General features: G+C 63.7%; 2 protein-coding genes across 11 annotated transcripts in view; one reads left to right on the top strand and one right to left on the bottom strand.

The window, feature by feature from the left end:
- Positions 1–15,870, top strand: part of UNKL (unk like zinc finger) — a 38,927-nt gene extending 23,057 nt beyond the window's left edge. For 5 of the 9 annotated variants that reach the window (XM_047712743.1, XM_047712742.1, XM_047712745.1 and 2 more), the window contains 7 exons: positions 814–876; positions 3,214–3,367; positions 11,574–11,666; positions 11,878–12,105; positions 12,611–12,813; positions 12,922–13,158; positions 13,774–15,870. In XM_047712743.1, the coding sequence (XP_047568699.1) occupies positions 814–876; positions 3,214–3,367; positions 11,574–11,666; positions 11,878–12,105; positions 12,611–12,813; positions 12,922–13,158; positions 13,774–13,929 (1,134 nt within the window). In that variant the 3' untranslated portion in view covers positions 13,930–15,870. Of the gene's footprint in view, positions 1–813; positions 877–3,213; positions 3,368–6,824; positions 6,862–7,223; positions 7,414–11,573; positions 11,667–11,877; positions 12,106–12,610; positions 12,814–12,921; positions 13,159–13,773 lie in introns of those variants that run through there. The other 4 variants (XM_047712746.1, XM_047712744.1, XM_047712750.1 and 1 more) reach the window with 4 other exon arrangements.
- Positions 15,700–18,308, bottom strand: part of GNPTG (N-acetylglucosamine-1-phosphate transferase subunit gamma) — a 27,560-nt gene continuing 24,951 nt past the window's right edge. The window contains exons 4-11 of one of the 2 annotated variants that reach the window (XM_047712753.1): positions 17,191–17,245; positions 17,043–17,126; positions 16,874–16,967; positions 16,686–16,800; positions 16,529–16,611; positions 16,322–16,450; positions 16,157–16,238; positions 15,700–16,061 (exon numbers count right to left, since the gene is read on the bottom strand). In XM_047712753.1, the coding sequence (XP_047568709.1) occupies positions 15,964–16,061; positions 16,157–16,238; positions 16,322–16,450; positions 16,529–16,611; positions 16,686–16,800; positions 16,874–16,967; positions 17,043–17,126; positions 17,191–17,245 (740 nt within the window). In that variant the 3' untranslated portion in view covers positions 15,700–15,963. Of the gene's footprint in view, positions 16,062–16,156; positions 16,239–16,321; positions 16,612–16,685; positions 16,801–16,873; positions 16,968–17,042; positions 17,127–17,190; positions 17,246–18,308 lie in introns of both variants that reach the window. The other variant, XM_047712752.1, reaches the window with a different exon arrangement.

The raw sequence follows: 18,308 nt of genomic DNA, 5'->3' as shown, positions 1-18,308 counted from the left end.
GTAAAATGAGTCATAAAAATCAGAATATTCCATTGATCTGAAGGACATTTTGGTCCACAGCTCTTGTGTTGATGCTGATCTGGACAGAGCCTGATGCCCTTCGTCGGGCACAGCAGGCCTGGCAGGTGGCTTGTCAGTCAGGATTTCTGTATGTGTAGGGGAGAAAAAAACATTTCCCACTACCCTCTTCGGTTCAAGACCGGACCCCTGCAAATTAAACTGATGAAAGGAGGAAAGGGTTATTTTGTATCCATTTAGAAGTCTTCATAGAGAAGCAGTTAGATGTGGCAGCTTCATACCCTTTTAACAACGAGCAGTGAACCGTTCAGGAGCGGCAAGACGAAAGCAACGGGGTTTCTGTTTCCAGGGTGGTGAGCTGTGGGACGGTAAACGTATTGGGGAAGTAACGTCAGGCCAGGGTTATTTAGTGAGGCCTGTTCTGTGAACATGGTGCTGGCGTGGGAGAGGGGAGGGCGTGCCTTCATGAAGGAAGCTTATCCCGCCTTCCCGGCTTTCTGCAGTTTTAGTGGAAGAGCTCTTTGCTTCCAGCTTGAGCCTGATCGCTGGTGGGCTTGGGGAGTGGGGGCTGCGGTGCACAGCTCCCTCCTTCCTGCCCCCCCCCCGCCCCCGCCAGGACCAGCCTGGAGGTCGGAGGTCAGGGAGCAGGTGGGAGAGACAGGTTCAGACCCGAGGGAGTGTAGCGACATGAACACCTTTGCTGTTTCCTGAGCCGTCTGGACTCGGCCTCGTGCGCGTGAGTGAGGCTTGGGGGTCTGTGTGCCTGGAGCCCACCACTGCCTCCTTCTGTTGCAGGCAAAGCGGAGAGAATCCCCTGCCGAGGGCGGCCGCCGGGCCAGCGAGCAGGACGGCAAGCAGGTACTGCAGGGGGCAGCCCTGGCTGCTGAGGCTCCCACAGACCCCTCCGGCCGCTGTCCGTCTGTGGTGTCCTTGCGTTTCCACTTGACTTCTTCCCAAACTGGCCCGTGCCTCCGTCTTTCATTCGAATGTTCAGAAAATGCTGCTGTTGCACTTTGGAAACAACAGAAGCCCCCGGCATCGTCCTCACAGGGAGCAGGGGGTGACCTTCGCAGCCCGTCTGTGTGTGTCTTGGGGCTGCCTAAACAGAGCCCACCACGGGGCTATGTCAGCCACAGCCCCAGCCGCCCTCGAGATCCCCAAGTTCTCCTCCCTTTGTGGGCAGGGCCGGGCCCTCCATCTCGCCTGGCGCTCTCCCCTGCGTCCGGCGCTGTCTGCGATTTCCGCTTCCTGTGAGGACGTGGTTCCCCGCTAACGCTGGCTGCTGCTCTCAGCACCCGGAACACTGATCTTTCTCTGTCGCCATCCATGCTTGGAAGGCCTGGGGTGCCGTGTGGCTGCCGACGTGCCCCTGTGGGCAAGCATATCGCCTCTCATCGTGGTCTGTGCTGTGGGCTCTGTTCCTAAGTCCTTTGCAGGCGGCGCACCCGGCTTCCCTCTGGCCTGGTCTGCGGCTGCCCCCAGAGGGCTCTGCATCGTGGCCGGACCAAGTCGTGAAGGTTCGTTCTCGTCTTAGGAGCTGTGACAGCAGCAGAAAGGGATTGGAAGTGAAAATGCTACTTAGTTACTTTGTGATGTTGCAAGGGAATCAAAACTGTGAGATGTTCATTAAGAATCTGAAGCTGGACGCATTGGCGATAACAGCCGGTTCACCGGGGGACCCAGGCACCGACCAGCCCAGACACCCCGGGGCACGTTGCGCTGACCCCCAGCCCCCAGCGCATCCTCATGTCCGCCAGCAGCTGGGAGCAAGCTGCCAGGCTCCTCTTCAGGCTCCCACCCACCTGTACCCGGAGACGCCCTCCATCCCGTCCAGAGCCAGCCTCCGGGACAGCAGGTGCCCCGCTGGGGCTTCCCAGGTCACTCGAGTGGCTCCCAGCACTTCCCTGGGACCCCCAGTTTGAAGGCTGCGTGGTTGGAGGCCGGCCTGGCGGTCCTTTGGGGACCCCTCACTTGCCTCTGGACACCTGTGTGCCTGCCGGCGCCGGACCTTCCCTCCATGTAGCCCCAGGGAGACACGAGTGAGGGTGTCCTCAGGTTTCAGGATTGAGTGTCACCTGATGTCTGCCAGGAACACGTCTTTGCACTGTGACTCCGTGGGTGGGGGAAGCCACAGCAGGAGCCTCAGACAAGCGGCTTCTAGCTGGGCTCAGCATGTGGGGGGATGGGGGGCTGCTTGCCCTGCCTTCCTGCCTCAGCTGGGGATGGAGCGGGAGCCTGAGCCCAGGGAGCCCGGGGACCTTGCTCTCCAGACTTGGGTGGTTCAGGCTCATGTCACACGTGTGGCAGGGGCTGTCACAGTGTCCCCCGTGCTCATGGCTGGTGTCTGCACCGGGGGCTGAACGCAGCCAGCCGTCTGGGAAACACTCAGAGGAGTCGTCTGTGCAGGGTGGCTCTCCCCTCGTGAAGCACGTGTTCTTTCTGTTCCCGTCATCGTTGTCGTCGTCATCATCGTGGAAAACGTAACTGGGGCCGACCAAGTAGTAAAGCCATCCCGGCCTGGGCTGGCGTGGCCCCTGCCCGAAGCTAACTTCTGTCTCGTTTTGAAGCAAAAACCAGACACCACACATTTCCCTTCCGTGTGGCTACCGGTCCCCGACAGCACGGTGACTGGGGTGCCACCTGCAGGGCCCCGAGCCCTGGCTTGCCCCTTGTCCTGGTCCTGTGGGTTGTTGGCGTGCCGCCTGCGCTGCCGGCCGGGCTCCTGGACCGCACTTGTCCTGATTTGTGGCTACCGAGTGACGTCGCGTGCCTCGTCCTCTGCTCTTTACCCTTCTTGGGTCATGAGATTATTTTTCTGTTTCCAGAAGCGGTGTTGGTTCTCTGCTGATGCCTTTCAGTGGATTTTTTGTTTACTGCCGTGTATCTGCTCTTGAAACAGTTTCTGCAGAAAAGGCCATTAAATAGGACACTTTTTAGATGCATTTGTGCCCGTCCCTGGGTGATTGGCAGCCAGTGACTGCCTGTCCTGGTCGTCCCAACCAACTAGGCAGTTAAAGACCTTCTGAAACATTTGGAGGAGTCGCACTGCGTTATATTTGCTGTGGGGTTGGATGTTAGCCAGCCGTCCCGTCTGTGACTGTCCCCGTGCCCCCCTCCCGTGGTCTCCGTCACGGAGCAGTCACGTGGCCGCTCCCCGCGCCCGTCTGCTCATCTTGTTTCTGTGTCTCCGCGCAGAACCACCTGTCCGTGTCCGCGGTGGCTCACCCGCCCGCCCCTGGTGTGGGGTCCAGCACCGGCTCCGGCAGCTCCTCCCCGACCGCCCTGCCCACCCTCCTGGCCTGCGCCCACCCGCCCGAGCCCCCTGGTGGTGCTTCCGAGCCCGCCCCAGGTAAGTCTGACACTTCCCTGGTTTCCTGACTTCGCTTCGTACTCACGTTGTATCTTTTCAGGGGTCTGTGTCAGGACATGTGGCAGAAGGCTCCTTGTTGTAGAAAAGCCACTGTGTATTGGGCACCTGGCCCGTGGCTGTACTGTCTGTGATCTAGAAACACGCCCCCTAGCAGCAGCCTCCTGGCCCTAAGACGAGAGCAGAGGGTGTGGGGATGAGGCCGGCCGAAGGCGGTGGCGTGGCTGAGTGGTCCTTAGCTGCTGGGAGTCCTTGAGGGTCTGGGGACTGATGACCCAGGTGATTGGAGTCCAGCCAGAGGGAGAGGGTTGTCCTGAGAGCAGGGGAGAGGAGGGGTGTGGAGCGGGGGGAGAGGGTGACCTTGCCGTGCTAGGCAGCCCCCCCCCGGCCCCAGGGCCACGTCTGGGTGGTCCCATGTGTGGCCACAGCTGCGGAGGGCTCGCGCTGCTGGCCTGACCGGAGCCCCCATCTCTGTCCTGGGAAAGGGAGACTCGGCAGGGGCTCTGTTCGTGGCTCTTGCTGTGTGTTCTCTGTCCCAGGGTTGGCCGGGACGGTGTGGCTGTGGGCACCACAGGGAAGTCGCTCTGGTGAGAGGCCAGCCCAGTTAGCTCCAGTGCCGTCCGTCCTCTGCACTGGGAGTCCTGGAGCACACCCTTTCTTTTTCACCTGCTCTCTTGGGGACTGGAGGGGAGCGGGAAGGCCCCTGTGTACCCGTGTGAGGACACCACTTGGACGCCAGATGGCCAGCCCGGGGATGGTACGCTCCTACCCAGAGATAAACGTCCATGGCTGGTGGCCCGGGGGTGTGTGCGCGTTGCTTTCCACCCCCTTAAACTCGGGCACCCCGGTCACGCCAGCCCAGGACGGGGAGGAGAGTATCTTTCCAGCGGCCATGCAGATGGCAAATCTCGGACTTGAAGGGGCCACGGAGCCCTGTGGTACCCCCTGCTGATGTGAGGGACGCCGGACAGGTGAACGCCGTCCTGCTCCCGCGTCGTGGCCCACCCCCGGGCGCGTCCGCATCGCTGGCTCAGGCTGGCCTCCCCGCCCCGTGCTCATTCTCAGGAGGGTCTTTAAAGGGTCACTCATCTACAGCCGGGAGCCCTTCTGTGGCCGGGCGTGTCTTGCCGCACAGCCCTGGCATTCCTGCATGGGCTCCGCCTCAGAGCTGCTTCCTCTGCTGAAGAATCTTCTGGAGTCGAGCTGGCCTTGCTCCCCAGGAGGGGAAGCTGGGGGGCAGAGAGGGAACCCCTGATGCAGCTGCCCCATCCCCCCACCGGTTTCCCCCCGAGCCCTGACCTTCTTTCCTTGGTGGATTCAAAACTTGTGACTCCTGCTTCCATGCTCTGGGCTTTTCTGGAAATCCTGTCCACGTGGCTGTGAGGACTGCCAACGGCTCTCCCTCGGGCTTTCCTTTAGACTGGCGCGTTGCTTCAAGACTTACCTCCTTCATGGGTGGGTTCTGCGTCTATTTTCTTAAAAGCAAAACCAACCATACGTGTGTTTTGGCTTGACCTGAAATGGGGGTGGAACGAGGTGTCTCTCTTGAACCACAGAGGTCTTTGGTTTGATGTGGACTCGATGTGGCCAGTGGGCTGGAGAACTCAGCCAAGTCGCACGTGCCGGCAGAGACTCTGAGGCGGGGGGGGCACGTGTGCGAGCTGTCTGGCCACTGAGCAGGTCCCCTGCCGCGCTTGGGGGCTCAGTGGTTAGTTATGCAAGGAGAGCCGTCTATATCGTGTGTCTCTAAGCGGCTCCCCTAGAGAATGCTGGACTGAGGCGCTTGGCTGCTGGACACGTGTGGTTAGACGCTAGCCCGGGTTGGGCACACGCACTGGTGCGTGCTGGACGCCTTTGTTTCCAGCTGGAAAGGAGTCAGGAAGCTGCTGCTCTGAATGGCATGTTTGATTTTACTGTTTTGGGTTTTATGTGTAAAACAGAGGTTTTTATAAAAAAAAAAACAACTTATTCTCCCAGTTCACAGGTAGTCATAGTAAAATTGGAGACTCCTAGACAGGGAAGAAAATCCCTGCCCTAAGCGGGCAAGGCCACATTCAGCTCTGCCCCCAGACCCCCAAACGGACAGAGCTGGGGGCACCTGCACCTCGAGAGCGGCCTCACGGCAGTGTGGCAACCCCCAGGGGAATCCTCGTCTTCTCAGTGTCCCCAGCAGTCACCCTTCTGTAGGGGTCCTCGGCCTGTTTGTGTCACGGAGCGTTTGCAGGTCCTTCTTCCGCTCACCTAAGTGTTCCCTGAACCAGCTGCCCAGAGTACGTTTGGGGACAGACGTAGACATTGGGGACAGCAGACATTGCTGCTGACAGAGTACGTTTTCCGTGCCACTGCTGTTAGAATCAGGAGCTGCTGCTGTCGTCGTTTTCTCTGGAGATCATCACAGGTTGTCATACCCCAGTCTACAGGCCCGGTTAGGAGTCCTCAGAGCTACCCTCTGGTAGGAGGGCCCTCGCCAGCGGCCTTCCTGCTGTTGAGGACCCCCAGGCAGCGGGGTGCCTGGCAAGAGCCTGCCCTACCTACTGGGGCTGGCGGGTGCAGACGCCGCGGTGGCCTCACGTAGGCTGGTGTGGCTCGGGTTCTGGCCTTACGGTGCTCTGCCCACGGGGAAGGAGTAAGCGCTCGTGAGTAGATGCTGTTTGCAGACTAATCGTGCGACTGGTGGCTTTAGTGGAATCATTTCAGGGCACTTGGCGGATTTCCTTTCCTTTGCCTTCCCCTTCATACCAGCGGGTTACCGATTAAAACAGTGACCCCGAAATAGTCCTGACGGAGCGCGTTGCCGGGAGTGGCCGAGAGTCAAGGGTGGGAGAGCCTTCATCCAGAGACCAGATGGAATATGGAGGGGACAGGGGGCCTGGCCGCAGGGGCTGTGGTCAGCTGGCTCGCAGCGACCTCAAGGGCAGGGGCCCGGGGCCATGGCGTGCTCGTTTACATCTGAGCATGTCTGGACGGGAGGGAAGGTCCTTCACCTGAACAAAAGCGGCCCTGCCAGGCGAAGCCCCTTCGGGCACCTGGACGTGGGCTTTGGGCACACCGCCTCGAGGTGCCGGTCAGGAGGTGCGCGCCCCTCTGGGGACCCACATACAGGGCGGCAAGGAACTGGGGGCTCCGAGGACTCGGGCTGGCGGGGCCCGCCCACGCGCACCTGCCCGCGGCGCCCCGACAGGTGCGGCGGGGGCGGGGCCGGCGCCGGCCCTAAGGTTTGGTCAGGGGCGGGGCCAGGGCCGACGCAGATCTAAGGGTTGCGTCACCGGGGGCGGGGTTGGGGCGGGGTGAGTAGGAGGGTTGCGTTGTTCGGGGGGTGGGGCCGGCACTGGGTGGGTGGGGCTGGTCTCAGGGTTACGTCACCCAGGGGCGGGCCGAAGGGTTGCGTCACTCGGGGGCGGGCCCGACGCAGGGTGGGCGGGGCGCGGGCTGCGTTTGAATCGGCGGCGGCGGCGGCGGCGGCGGCGCGGTGGACGGTGAGTCAGCATCGTCAGCCCCGCGCCGTCTGGGTGTGGGTCGTCATTATGCGGAACTAGCTGTGCACCCCGGGCGAGGTGAGAGCCAACTCCGTCTCGACGCGCCTTCCCGCCAGGAGCGCAAACACCCCTCCCGGGTTGCGCTTCCTCCCCAGGTGCGCCGTGTCCCCACGTGCCCACCTCCCCAGGTGCACTACCCCGTGCACCGAGCCCCCTCTCCCCCCCCATCACCTTCCTCCTTCCCAGGTGCACCTCTCCTCGCCTCCAGGTGCTGCTCGTACCGTTGTCGTAGCGTCTGTGCCCAGCCAGGGGTGGCACCCAGGGGTCAATACCAGCTCCCTTAGAGGCTGTCAGTGGTGTGAATGCAAACAGACCCTTTTTGGGAACCTGCTCTGCAGAGGCGCCCGCGGGTTCCCTGCGTGGGCGCGAGCCGCGGGGCTTCTCCAGGGGTTCTGCATCACCTAGCGGAGGTGCTTTGGCTCCTAGTGACGACGGGGTTCCTGCCTGGTCCTGCCGGGGGATCGTCACCTGCACTGTTGGAAATTCAGGCCGGTGGGTGAACAGGTTTGCCGGGTGCCTCTCCATGCTGTCTTAGGGGAGGACGGACTGCTGGGGGTCGTCCGGCCCTGGGTGGGGAGCACCCCTGCGTCAGGGCTGCCCCATGCTGGTCTTTCTTTAATTCTGTGCACTGTGGGCGTTGCCCCTCTGTGTCCCTTGACCCTGAAGGACCGCGTGGCCTCCTGAATGTGCTGTGTCACGTCAGGATCCGGGGATTGCCAGGGCCGTTACTCAGCAGCTGATTTCTCACGAACGTCTGGGTGGTTCCTGGTGGTTGGGCAAGGCGGTTCTGGGTCCCATGGCACAGCTTACGTAATTTAGCTTTAGATTTTAAGCGTTCAAGTCTTTTTAAAAAGACTTTTTTTCTGCTTTCCTTTGAGAGAACATCCCAGAGGACTTGGGTCTGACCCAGAGCAGTGATGTGGAGCAGGCACGGGTCTTGCTCTGAGATGAGCAGCCGGTGCGCCCCAGACAGCAAGCTGGCTGTGATGTCCCAGGCCGGCGGCCCCTCTCTGCCCCTTCTGCTCCTGAGGCTGGGGGAGGGGGGCCTCTCTGCTGAGTCATGGGGTGGGGGTGGGAGACTGTGAGAAGATAAATCTTTAACAGGTGAGGAAAGGCTCTTGGTTCAGCTTCTTCTCCCCCGTGGTCAGTTCATTTGTGCTTTTGTTATGCAGAAAGTGTTTCTAGAACTTTGTTGGGTTAAAGCATGCCACACCTAACCTGGTGCTGAAGGTTGAGGCCCCGTCATCAGGCCTGGCTGACCTGCATGTCCGGGACAGAGGCTTGGGACCCCAAGCCTGCACCGGAAGGGTGGGTTTGGGCTTCCATCCTTGTGGCCACCGTGCAGAGCTCAGAGAGGTGGGGGCAGGGCAGGTGGGGGGCGGAGCTGCCTTTCAGCACGTGAGTTTGCAGGGGGTCCAGGTAGACATGCAAAACGAGGGTTTGGGAGGCTGAGCAGAAGTTCTCACAGGATGAGGGGAGCCGATGGAAGGTCTGGCCAGGCTGCAGCCTACGGCAGTGTCCAGTGTCCTAAGTCCCAGAGGAAGAGCCACGGTGGGGGCAGGGTCTGGCCCCGGTGGCCACGAGCATGCCAAGGGGCACAGTCTCCACCGGAGGTAGGACTCTTGACGTGCCAGGATTGGCATTTTAGAAAGGCCCCTTGTGGGACAGCATGGTGGGGCATAAGGGGCAGCCCACAGAGACCACTGGAGCTTAGGGCCCTCAGTTGTGCTGGTTCCAGGAGGATGGAGGGGCTGAGAGCTCCTCCTGGGGCCCTGCTGAGCACGTGAGCCCTGGGGCACCAGCAGGGGTGGCCCTGTGTCCCCAGAGTTTGGGAAGCTGCTGATGGGGCAGTGGGCCTCTCCCTGGTAGGAGGAGGCAGAGTGTCTGCGCGGGGGGATGTTCGCATCTCAGGGTTAGGGCTGCTGAAGGGAGTGTGTGGCTGTGGAGCAGGCAGTGGAGGGGCCACTGGGCCTCCCCAGGCCCCCCAGAGAGGGTAGGAGGGTTGAGAATGGGGTCCTGGTAGGGGAGGGGAGGGCAAGGTGGCGCTGGGGGGAGGGTGCTGCCTTTTCCCAGAGCATGGAGGCGTGGGCGCAAGGCTGGAGGGCGAGGCTTGGCAGTAGTTTGGAGTGAGGTGGGGACAGGATGTCAAGGGGGGGGTGGTCAGCGAAGGGTGGGCATGGGTGAGGGGCGTCAGGGTCAGCGGCGTCTTGCCCAGGAGCAGGTGGACCCTCTGGGCAGTTCATAGTTCTGTTCGAGGAGGGTCTCAGGAGTTCTGGGCCCTTGGTCTGTGGGAGGTGTCTGTCCTTGGCTCCCATTATGGTGGGTTGAATTATGTGTCCTCAGAAGGTAGCTCTCAGTTCTAACCCCTGAGAACGGGATTTTATTTGGAACAGGCCTTGCGGATGTAGTCAAGGTAAAACGAGGTCATGTGCACGGGCCCTAACCCAGTGCGATGTGTCTAAGAAGGTGACAGTTTGGCCCGGACGTGGAGGGGTGGCCGTGGGACAGCCAAAGCCAGGGCTGGGGTGTCCACTGGCCCAAGACTGCCAGGGCTTGCCAGCAACGCCAGCAGGACTGAGCCTGCCCTGCAGCCATGGGAGGAAGCTGGCCCTGTGGACCTTGGTCTCACCTTCTCTCCCAAGAGAAGGACTCATGGGGCGGATTCGTGGGGCGGATTCGTGGGGCACTGTTGGAAGCCGCCTCCTGTGGTGCTCGGTTTGGGTGGCCCCAGGATGCAGGTGGCCTGTGCTGCTGGGTCTTAGGAAGGAGTTGGCTGGCAAGTGGGCGTGTGGTGTGTGGGGGGGTCCTGGCTCTAAAGAAAGGCCGGAGAAGCACGGGCTGGGGGAGCCCACCAGGAGGAAGGGGCCCTGTGGGCCCCAGCTGAGCCGTGTCTGCCTGAGGGACTCTATCTGTCCGTTGTCCCCGCAGCCGTCTGGTGCAGGGGCTGCTGGGGGCTGCCGGTGCCACGGGGGGCTCCCTGGCTGCCCTGGCGTGGGGTCTTTCTCTACAGCCCCACGGAGGACCACGGCCCCTGCTCTGCCGGCTTCTTTCTCTTCAGAGAGGTTTTTTGGGGGGGGGGCTCTGGCTGGGGGGCCACTCGGCGTGCTCACCTCCTCCCTGGATGGGACCCACAGGAGCCCCTAAAACCTTTGTTGGAAGAGTGTTTCCTCCTGAGCGGGCAGGCCCGCGGTGCGGGTGAGGGGTGGGGAGGCCGGCTGAGCTGGGTCCAGTTCTGTTGCGCGCCGGAATCCAAAGCAGGGGCGGGGCGGGGGGTGCCTGCCAGTGTCCCCCACTGTGCGCTCCTGGCCATGCCTGCCGCCCCCCCGCCCCGAGTCCCAGCCAGCCCACATCTCCCCTCCACATGGGCCGGAGGATGGGGGGCGTCCCTGCGCTAGGGGACTTAGCCTGGGGCTGCCTCTAGGCCGGCTGCTAGGAGCCAGCGTAGCATGAGGCACCATCCCTGCGGCCCGCTCAGTGACTTCACGGCGGTGAGCGGTGTCCACCGGCCCTAGGGACAGGGAAGGGGTGGCGTGGCTGGGGGCCCCCAGCAGGGCCAGACCGCAGCTCTGATCCGCAGGCGTCCTGCAGCCGGCTCCCGGGGAGTCCGCCTGTCCCAGGCCTGCGGTGGTTCCGAAGGTCCCGTCTCTGACCCTCTCCCCCTCCCTGCCCGGGTTTCCGCGGTAACTACAGTCATTCCCGGGTAATTACGGTAGATGCTTAACCGTTTGAAGGGTGGTAGTTTGTCCGCAGCCGCCGGGACGTTTGGGCTTCGCTCCTGGATGCTAACCCAGCTGCTGGCCGTGGTCGTGGTCCACCTGCTGCTTCCGGGCACGTCCCTGGAGCCGCAGCACGACCAGGAGTCTGGGCCCAGCCGAGGCCGGGATGTGGTCAGCAGTGAGCAGTGGCTCTTCTCCCTGGTGCTTCTGGTTTGCTGTCATTTGTCACAGTTCAGGGGACTTGGACACTAGGAGGCTGGGGGCAGGGCCGAGGCACAAGGCTTCAGAAGTGTGGCTCACAGACCCCGAACAAGCAGGCCCAACTTGGGGCTCTGGGGGCGGGGGACGCCCAGTGGCCTCCAGAGACTGTTCCTGCTGCACCTGCTGGGCCGGCGGGGGGTTGGAGGCCTACTGGCCGGCAGGGGAGGAGCAAGGCTCAGCCACAAGGGAAAGGCCACCTGCTTCACGGAGGGGTGCACAGTGGGGCAGTGTGGCTGACCTGGTGCTGTGCCTCCAGCACCCCGGGGTCTTCTGCAGACCCTGGGCCGGAAGATGGCGGCAGCTCAGGCCTAGCAGGTGTCCTGGGAGTCACACAGAGGGCCGGTGGGGGGTGTCCTCTGGCCGCCCTTTCCCTGAGTCGACCGCTGTGCAGCTGCTGGAATTGAGAAGCTCTTGGGGCTGCTGGGCCTGAGCCAGGTGCTTGGGGGCCGGTGTCAGAGGAGAAGGGGATGAGGGGAGGGAGACCCCTGCTTGCAGGAGAGGGAAAGCTTTGGGAGGTGGGGAGCCCCATGTTGTTCCAGGCCTCTGTTCTGGCCAAGAGCATGCCGGGGTCCCAGAAACCCTACCAGCGCCTGGTCTGGGCGAGGAGAGCGCGCATCTCCCACAGCGGCCAGGCTCTGGCGCGGCCCCGCGCTCACGGCACATCCTGTTCTCCAGGTCCTGCTCTGGACCTTCATCCCCGCGACGTCGGCCTCCCCGCCCTAGACAGAGAGCTGGAAGAGCATGACAGGGGCGACCTGGGCCCGGCAGGTAGGACGGCGCACCGGGGGCTCTTGCTGGGCTGGCCGGGCTTTCTCTTCAGAGGGTCCCGTGGCCAGTCTGTGGTCAGCCCCCGACCCCTCGGGGCCTCTGGCCTAGCCTCGTGGTCTCTGCAGAGACCTGGCCGCAGCCACCGCGGTCCTGCACGGTGGTCGTCGGCCCTAGCCCCATCCACTCACACGACCACATCCGCTCTCCGCAGGTCCGAGGTCACTGGGGGGCTCGGCGCCTGTCACTGTCCCAGGCTGCCCGCCCCGCTCACCGTCCCTGCACTCATCCTCGTCGCTGTCCACCTCCCCGCTCAGCTCGCTGTCCCAGTCCCTGTCGGGGCCTCTCGTCTCCTCGGCCATGACGCCCCCCCAGCAGCCGCCGGCCCTTAGGTCGGAGCCTGGGGCGCTGGGCCCTGCCGCCACGTCCTACAGCTCCTTAGGTGAGCCGGGCCCCCCACATGGTCGCACCGCCCGGACTTGGGGGCGGCCACTGCCCAAGGGGTCCCCGGTGCAGTCTGCTGGCAGTGCCTTGGGGCATGAGGACGGGCGGTGCACGTAGCCGGCTGTCAGGGTGGCCCCATCTGTCACCTGGGAGCAGGGGGACCTGGGACGTCACTCGCGACCCGGCGCCCAGCCCGCCGACAGCACCAGCCCTCGCTTTATTTCCTCGCCGGGGACGGTTGTCTGGCGCCTCCCTGACTCTCTCAGGCCACATCCCCGTAGGCGACCCCACAGCTCCGGGGCCTCTGGACTGAGGCGAGGGGGTTTCGGGGCCAGGGTTCGCTCGGTGACAGCTCAGACCTCAGTTCCTCTTCTGCTTACGCGCCCTGAGTGGCCAGGAAGAGGCTGCGGCAAAAGATGGGGGCGGGGGTCGCGGTCAGCAGGGCCCAGACGTGGCGTCTCCGCGCGGCCGCCAGTGACCGCTCCCGTCCCCTCCGCGCACAGGCTTGAACGGCGTCCCCGGGAGCATCTGGGACTTTGTCTCCGGCAGCTTCTCCCCGAGCCCGTCCCCCATCCTGAACAGCGGCCCCGCCCCGCCGGCAAGCACGAGTCCCAGCGGCGCGGAGCTGGCCCGAGTGCGGCGGCAGCTGGACGAGGCCAAGAGGAAGATCCGGCAGTGGGAGGAGTCCTGGCGGCAGGTGAAGCAGGTGCGCCAGCGGGGCCGGGGTGGGGTGGGGGATGGGACAGGTGCGCCCACGGTGGGGGGGGCACCCCGTGCTGCCCGCCACTGCAGCCCCCCGTCCCCCCGGTCGCAGGCCTGTGACGCGTGGCAGCGGGAGGCGCGGGAGGCGAAGGAGCGGGCCCTGGCGGCAGACAGCGCGCGGCAGCTGGCACTGCAGAAGAAGGAGGAGGTGGAGGCCCAGTTCCGGCGGCTGCAGGAGGAGCTGGGGGGCCGCGGGCTGCGGCGCTGCGCCGACCTGGGCGCCGTCCCTCTGCCCCAGCTGCACTCGCTGCAGAGTCGGCTGCGCCTGGACTTGGAAGCCGTGGACGGGGTGAGTCCTGGTGTTGGCTCCGGGCAGCTGCGAAGGCTGGCCAAGCCGGTCTGTCCCCTCCCTGCCGGCTCTGCCCTCCGAGGACGAGGACGGGAGCTGGGCGCCCCTCCCGCCAGGCAGGGTCAGAGCCAGAGCGGCCCCTCCCCGAGGTCGCCCTGGGTCCCCGTGCAGATCTCTGCCTGCTTCCACCCTTTGTGTTCTCCACCCTGGGCTGTAAATCCCTTCCACACCAGGGCCTGTTGTGAGAACTTGAGCATCTGGAAGGTTCCACGGCCCTCACGTACTGTTCCCCTCCCGTGGCCGCACAGCCCCCCAGGCTCCGGGTCCGGAGTCAGGGTGCCCACGAGCCCAGCCCCTCAAGCCTGCTGGCCACAGGGCGCGGTTGGGGCCTCCACGTAGTGCTAGCCCCTCGAGGTGGCCACCTGCCAGGCTGCCCCCTCCCGTGCCTGTGCGGCCGCTCAGCTCCCAGGTCTCATGCGGGGTTCCCTGGCCCTGACTGCAACTGGGGCCACCTTCCCCGACGTCCCATGGAGGCCCCGTCCGTGGTTTTCCTGGGGCCTCGGTTCGGCCGCAGCAAGCCGCTGACCCCGCCACCGTCCGCATCTCGCCCCACAGGTGATCTTCCAGCTGCGAGCCAAGCAGTGCGCCGTGTGCCGGGAGTGCGCCCGCGGCGCCGTCCTCCAGCCCTGCCAGCACCGCGTACTCTGCGAGCCATGCGCCGCGGGCGCGCCCCCCTGCCCCTACTGCGAGGGCCAGCCCCTCCCATGGTGACCGTTCCTGTGTTCTTAGCCTGGGCTGCGGCCGCCGCCTCTCCAGCCTCATGGGCACCGCGCCCCCCCCCAGCCCGCCCGCCCCGTCCCCACGGGCTCAGGAACGACGCAGGTGACCCTGCCAAGCACTTTGTAAACTGGGGGCGTTACACACTCTGAGTTGCTGTAAGCTGCTTTCTAGGTTTCTGGTTTTTTTAATACGCGATAACGCGAAGCTTTATACGTGGACTGTGAACTTACATTGTTTCCTATCCGTTCGTTAATCCATGGTATGGTAAAGCTCTTAGATTTCCCATTCTGAAACGAGTACTTATGAAATGAGCGTTTATCTAGTAGTGAGAAATGCCTAATTTTTTTAGTTTTCCAATTAAGTGCAAACAGTATCTGTAGCAGTGACACCGAAAGAGGTTTTCAATCTGCAGGAGGACCCTCACCCTGTGCATGCTCGCTAACTGGTTTTCTAGGCCGGAGCGTGCAGTGGCGCCGGGCGCCGAGCCCCAGTCGTGCTCCGTGACCCGCAGCCGCTTGTCTAAGTGCCTGAGCCTCACACGAGGGGCAGACGAGGCCCTTCCCTCGGGCTTGTTGCTCCCAGGGGCCTGATGGCGGAGGCTCTCACGTTCATCGCAAAGCCGTCCCTGAGCCTCTGCAGCCCCGGGAGCCTGCCAGGCCCCCAGTTGGGCAGCCTGCGGCCAGAGACTTGCCCCCCACTGCAGGGTAGCCCGGGGGATCACCAGGGTCACTCAGGTGATCCCAGGCTTGCAGGGAGAGCCCAGCCCCCCCAGCAAAAATGCTCCTGAGAACCGGTGTGGTTTTGGGGACGACCTGAATCTTCTCTGGTCTGTGCTGGGTCATTTTCCTAGAAATCTGGGGAGAAGCAGAGGATGTGTGTAGTCGGCCCAGACTTTGTCCTCCTCGCGATGCCGTAGAGGGCGGCGGGAACAGGTGCGGCCCCTCTGGCCCGGAGGTCTGGGCCCACACGTGGCTTTGCCAAAGACTTTTCATAGCATTTTGTAAGCGGCTCAGTAAAAATTCTTATCAGTAACCAAATATTTACTAGAGTAAGAGGTTGAAAACCTTAACTTAGGACATACCGATAGCTCACTTCCAGGGCGGCTCCGTGACGTTCCGCAGCTGGCCCGCTACGAAAGGTGACTGTTGACTTGGTTTTAGTGAATCTACTTTGTTTTTAATGACAGTGATGATTTATTAGCTCTTAGAAATGACGTATATTTTGTGCTACTGTTATCACCATTTAAAATTCTTTATTTTTATGAATATTTATGCATCGTTTCCCATTTTAGGCCTTTGGTCATTTTTGGGAACGGGACAATGTTTATGATCAATACCTAGGCTAGACCTTTTCACGTTGTGGACTCAGGGCAGGCGGTCCAGCGGGACACCCGTAGAAGTTGCTCTGGTTGGTTCTTGCTGTGCGGCGGGCGAGACGGGAGCCACGGGGACCCAGAGAACCGCCCGAGTGGGCCCCCGGGGACTGCCTGTTGGGGTCCTTCCCGCCCCGTGGGTTGGCGGCCCTGGCCCCGGGGGGAGCCTCGGCTGACCTGCAGGGGGGTGGCCGCGGTGCTGGGTGCAGCTGCTCCCGCCTCTCGGCGCTCGTGGTCCCAGCCGAGTCCTGCCTCCACGGCCGGTGTAACCAGGGCCCCAGGAGACCTCGCTCGCTGGGCGGCTTCGTTGGGGGGATTTACGGAAGCCTCCGCTTACGTTCTGAGTGTTAGAGGAGAACGTTACTGGAATGGAACTTTAACCCTGAAAGTAGTATTTATAACGCATAATCATTTACGTGTAGTGAATTGTTCCGAGTTAACACTTGTTTAAGAAGTTTCTTACACTACAGCATTTACGCAGTGGTTTACAGAACCCATGGAATTATTTTTATCAGTACAGGAATTAATTAAAACTTTGAGTCTTTATTCTGTCTGCCTGAGCCGAGCCTGAGTGCCTCCCGGGTCCCAAAGGAAGCGGCTCCCGCCTGCCCCCCCCCCCCGCGGGTCTGGGGCCGCCCTCGGCCTGTCTCCGGTCACAAGGTGTTCCCACGCAGTCCCGGGTCGCCTCGTAGCCACTCTGCTGTCCCGTCTGTGGGTGTCTTGGGGCCCACGTGCTCGGAGCTGGGAGTTCCTGCCAGAACAGCGGGCGGCGGGAGTCAGCACAGGGCCTGGCCCACAGGCCGCAGGGCCCCAGGGGGCCAGGGCCCCGCACGGGGCAGGACTCACCCTCGGGGCTGGCGTAGGAGAGGCCGTGCTGCGTCAGCGCGCTCTGCAGTCTCCGCAGCTCCTTCGCCAGCTCTCTGTGTGCCTGCGACAGACGAGCCCCGAGGGCAGGGATGCGGCCCCGTACTGGGGGCCATCTCGGGGCTGGGCGCCCTGCCCCGTCCCTACCTCACTGCAGCTCTCTAAGGTCTGGAACACCGGGTCCTTGACCGCTCCTTCCCGCGCCGACTCCCCTTCTTCTAGGGGCCGTAGGTAGCCAGCGTCCTCAAAGAGTGCCCGGAGCACCTTGCTGTAGCCCTGGGGACGGGGGAGGAGGGAACAGCCAGCTCCGAGCTGCGCTGTGCCCCAGGGAGGGGTGCCCGCCCCACACCTCACCTGCACCGTGATGAGCTCGTCGGCTAGGTCCTGCTCCGCCTGGTCCCAGCGCCGCTGCAGGGCCGGGGGCAGCACGGGGTACACTAGGGTCCAACAGAAGCCGGCTGAGCCGCACTCCTCGGCCTCCCGCCGCTGCCCAGCCGGCCAGGGGTCCTACCTAACAATGAGTGTGGGTGGCACACCAGAGGCGTCTCGAACGTCAGCGCGTAGACGCAGGTGCTCGGCTCGGACACGTGGGCCAGGCGGTGGCTTTTTCCGCAGGTCAGCTCCACCTGCGGGGACAGCTGGTGGGCAGGCTGGGGGGGGGGGGTGCCCGCACCCTCGGGCCCTTCCCCATGGTCCCACCTTGCTCTGCCGGCTCCGGGTGCGGCACGAGTCGCCGTCGCGCATCCACATGGCCCGGAAGGTGCTGTTGACGATTTCCCACTCGTGCCAGATGCTAAGGGCGAACGGAGCGCATGAGGCGGGGCGGGAGTGTGGGGCGCCGGCCCGGGGCCCAGGGCCCCCTGCTCACCCCAGGATCCCGCTGTAGGCGTTCCAACGGAAGGTCTGCTCGTGCTGTGTCACGTTGTGGAACGGGCAGAACTCGTACTTGTACCTGGGGGCACAGGCGCGTCAGGGGGGTCCCGCCGGCCGCCCCCGCCGGCACCCAGCTCACTCACGTAGACTCCAGCAGGCTGAAGCACTTGCCGGAAAGCCTGAAGAGGTGCACGGGCCCTGGAAGAGAGCAGACGGGCTGAGTGCGGCGAGGGGCGGGCGGATGCGCCCGCGGGATGAGCAGCCCCGGGCATGGGAGCGCGGGCGCCAGGCAGAGAGCCAGAAGCCAGGGGACCCAGCCTTGCGGAAGGCTCTGGAGCACAGAGGGGGCCGATGACCGAGCACGGACCCAGTTCTGCACCCAGCGCCCGCCCGGGTGTCCTGGTTCACACGGGGCACCAAGACAGCGTGGCTGCGCCCAAGGGAAGGGGGACAGAACCCTCCCGGGAGCAGCCGGACGCTGGACTTAGGAGACTTCCAAATGGCCTTAAATCAGCTCCAAGAGCGGAAGGAACACGGACGCAGACCAATGTGAGAGGAGCGCCGGCGGCCGGTGAGGGGTTTGCAGGACGGGCCGGTGAGCGCACGGGGCGCCAGCAAACGGCCGTGGCGAGCCCCGGGCACAGCCGGAGAGAAGCCGTGAAGCCCGCAGCGGAGGCAGCTCACTGAGCGCGGGCGGGCGAGGCTCTGACACCCCCCCCACGCGCGGCCCCATGAAAGGCGGCCGTGGCGCGCCTGGAACAGCCCTCCTCGACAGGGACGGAGTGACGACGGCCTGGGGCGCTTCTCCGGGACGCGTGAATGCACGGCCGGCAGGGTCCCGTGATGGTCCGTCACATACACGTCAGCACCGGCCTCTGCTGGGGGCACCCAATGTCCCAACGGGGTCGCCTGCAGGGCCGGTGCCCAGGCTGGGGGAGGGCGAAGCCAACCCAAGTACGTGTAGGGCACCAAGGAAACAACTCAGAACTTAATAGTGTCCGACGTCCTTAACCCCCGCGGTTTCCACAAAAAACAGACGAGGGAGAGGCACATGTGGAAGAGGAGTGACATCAAGCCTGTCGCCTGGAAGAAAACGTCAACAGAGCAACAAGGGACAGAGAAGCCACTGGGCCGTTCCGGGCCGTTCTGGGGAGGCCGTGCCCTCCCGCGCGTCCCGAGGGCCGCACTAGCCGTGGGGAAGGCCCCATGCGGGAGTCATCGGAGACGCGGACGCTCCAGCCGCAGCCCCAGCAGACGGAGC

Source organism: Lutra lutra, chromosome 18 (genome assembly GCF_902655055.1).
Source record: "Lutra lutra chromosome 18, mLutLut1.2, whole genome shotgun sequence".
NCBI lineage: Eukaryota > Metazoa > Chordata > Mammalia > Carnivora > Mustelidae > Lutra > Lutra lutra.
This window is presented reverse-complemented; position numbering and strand designations above follow the sequence as displayed.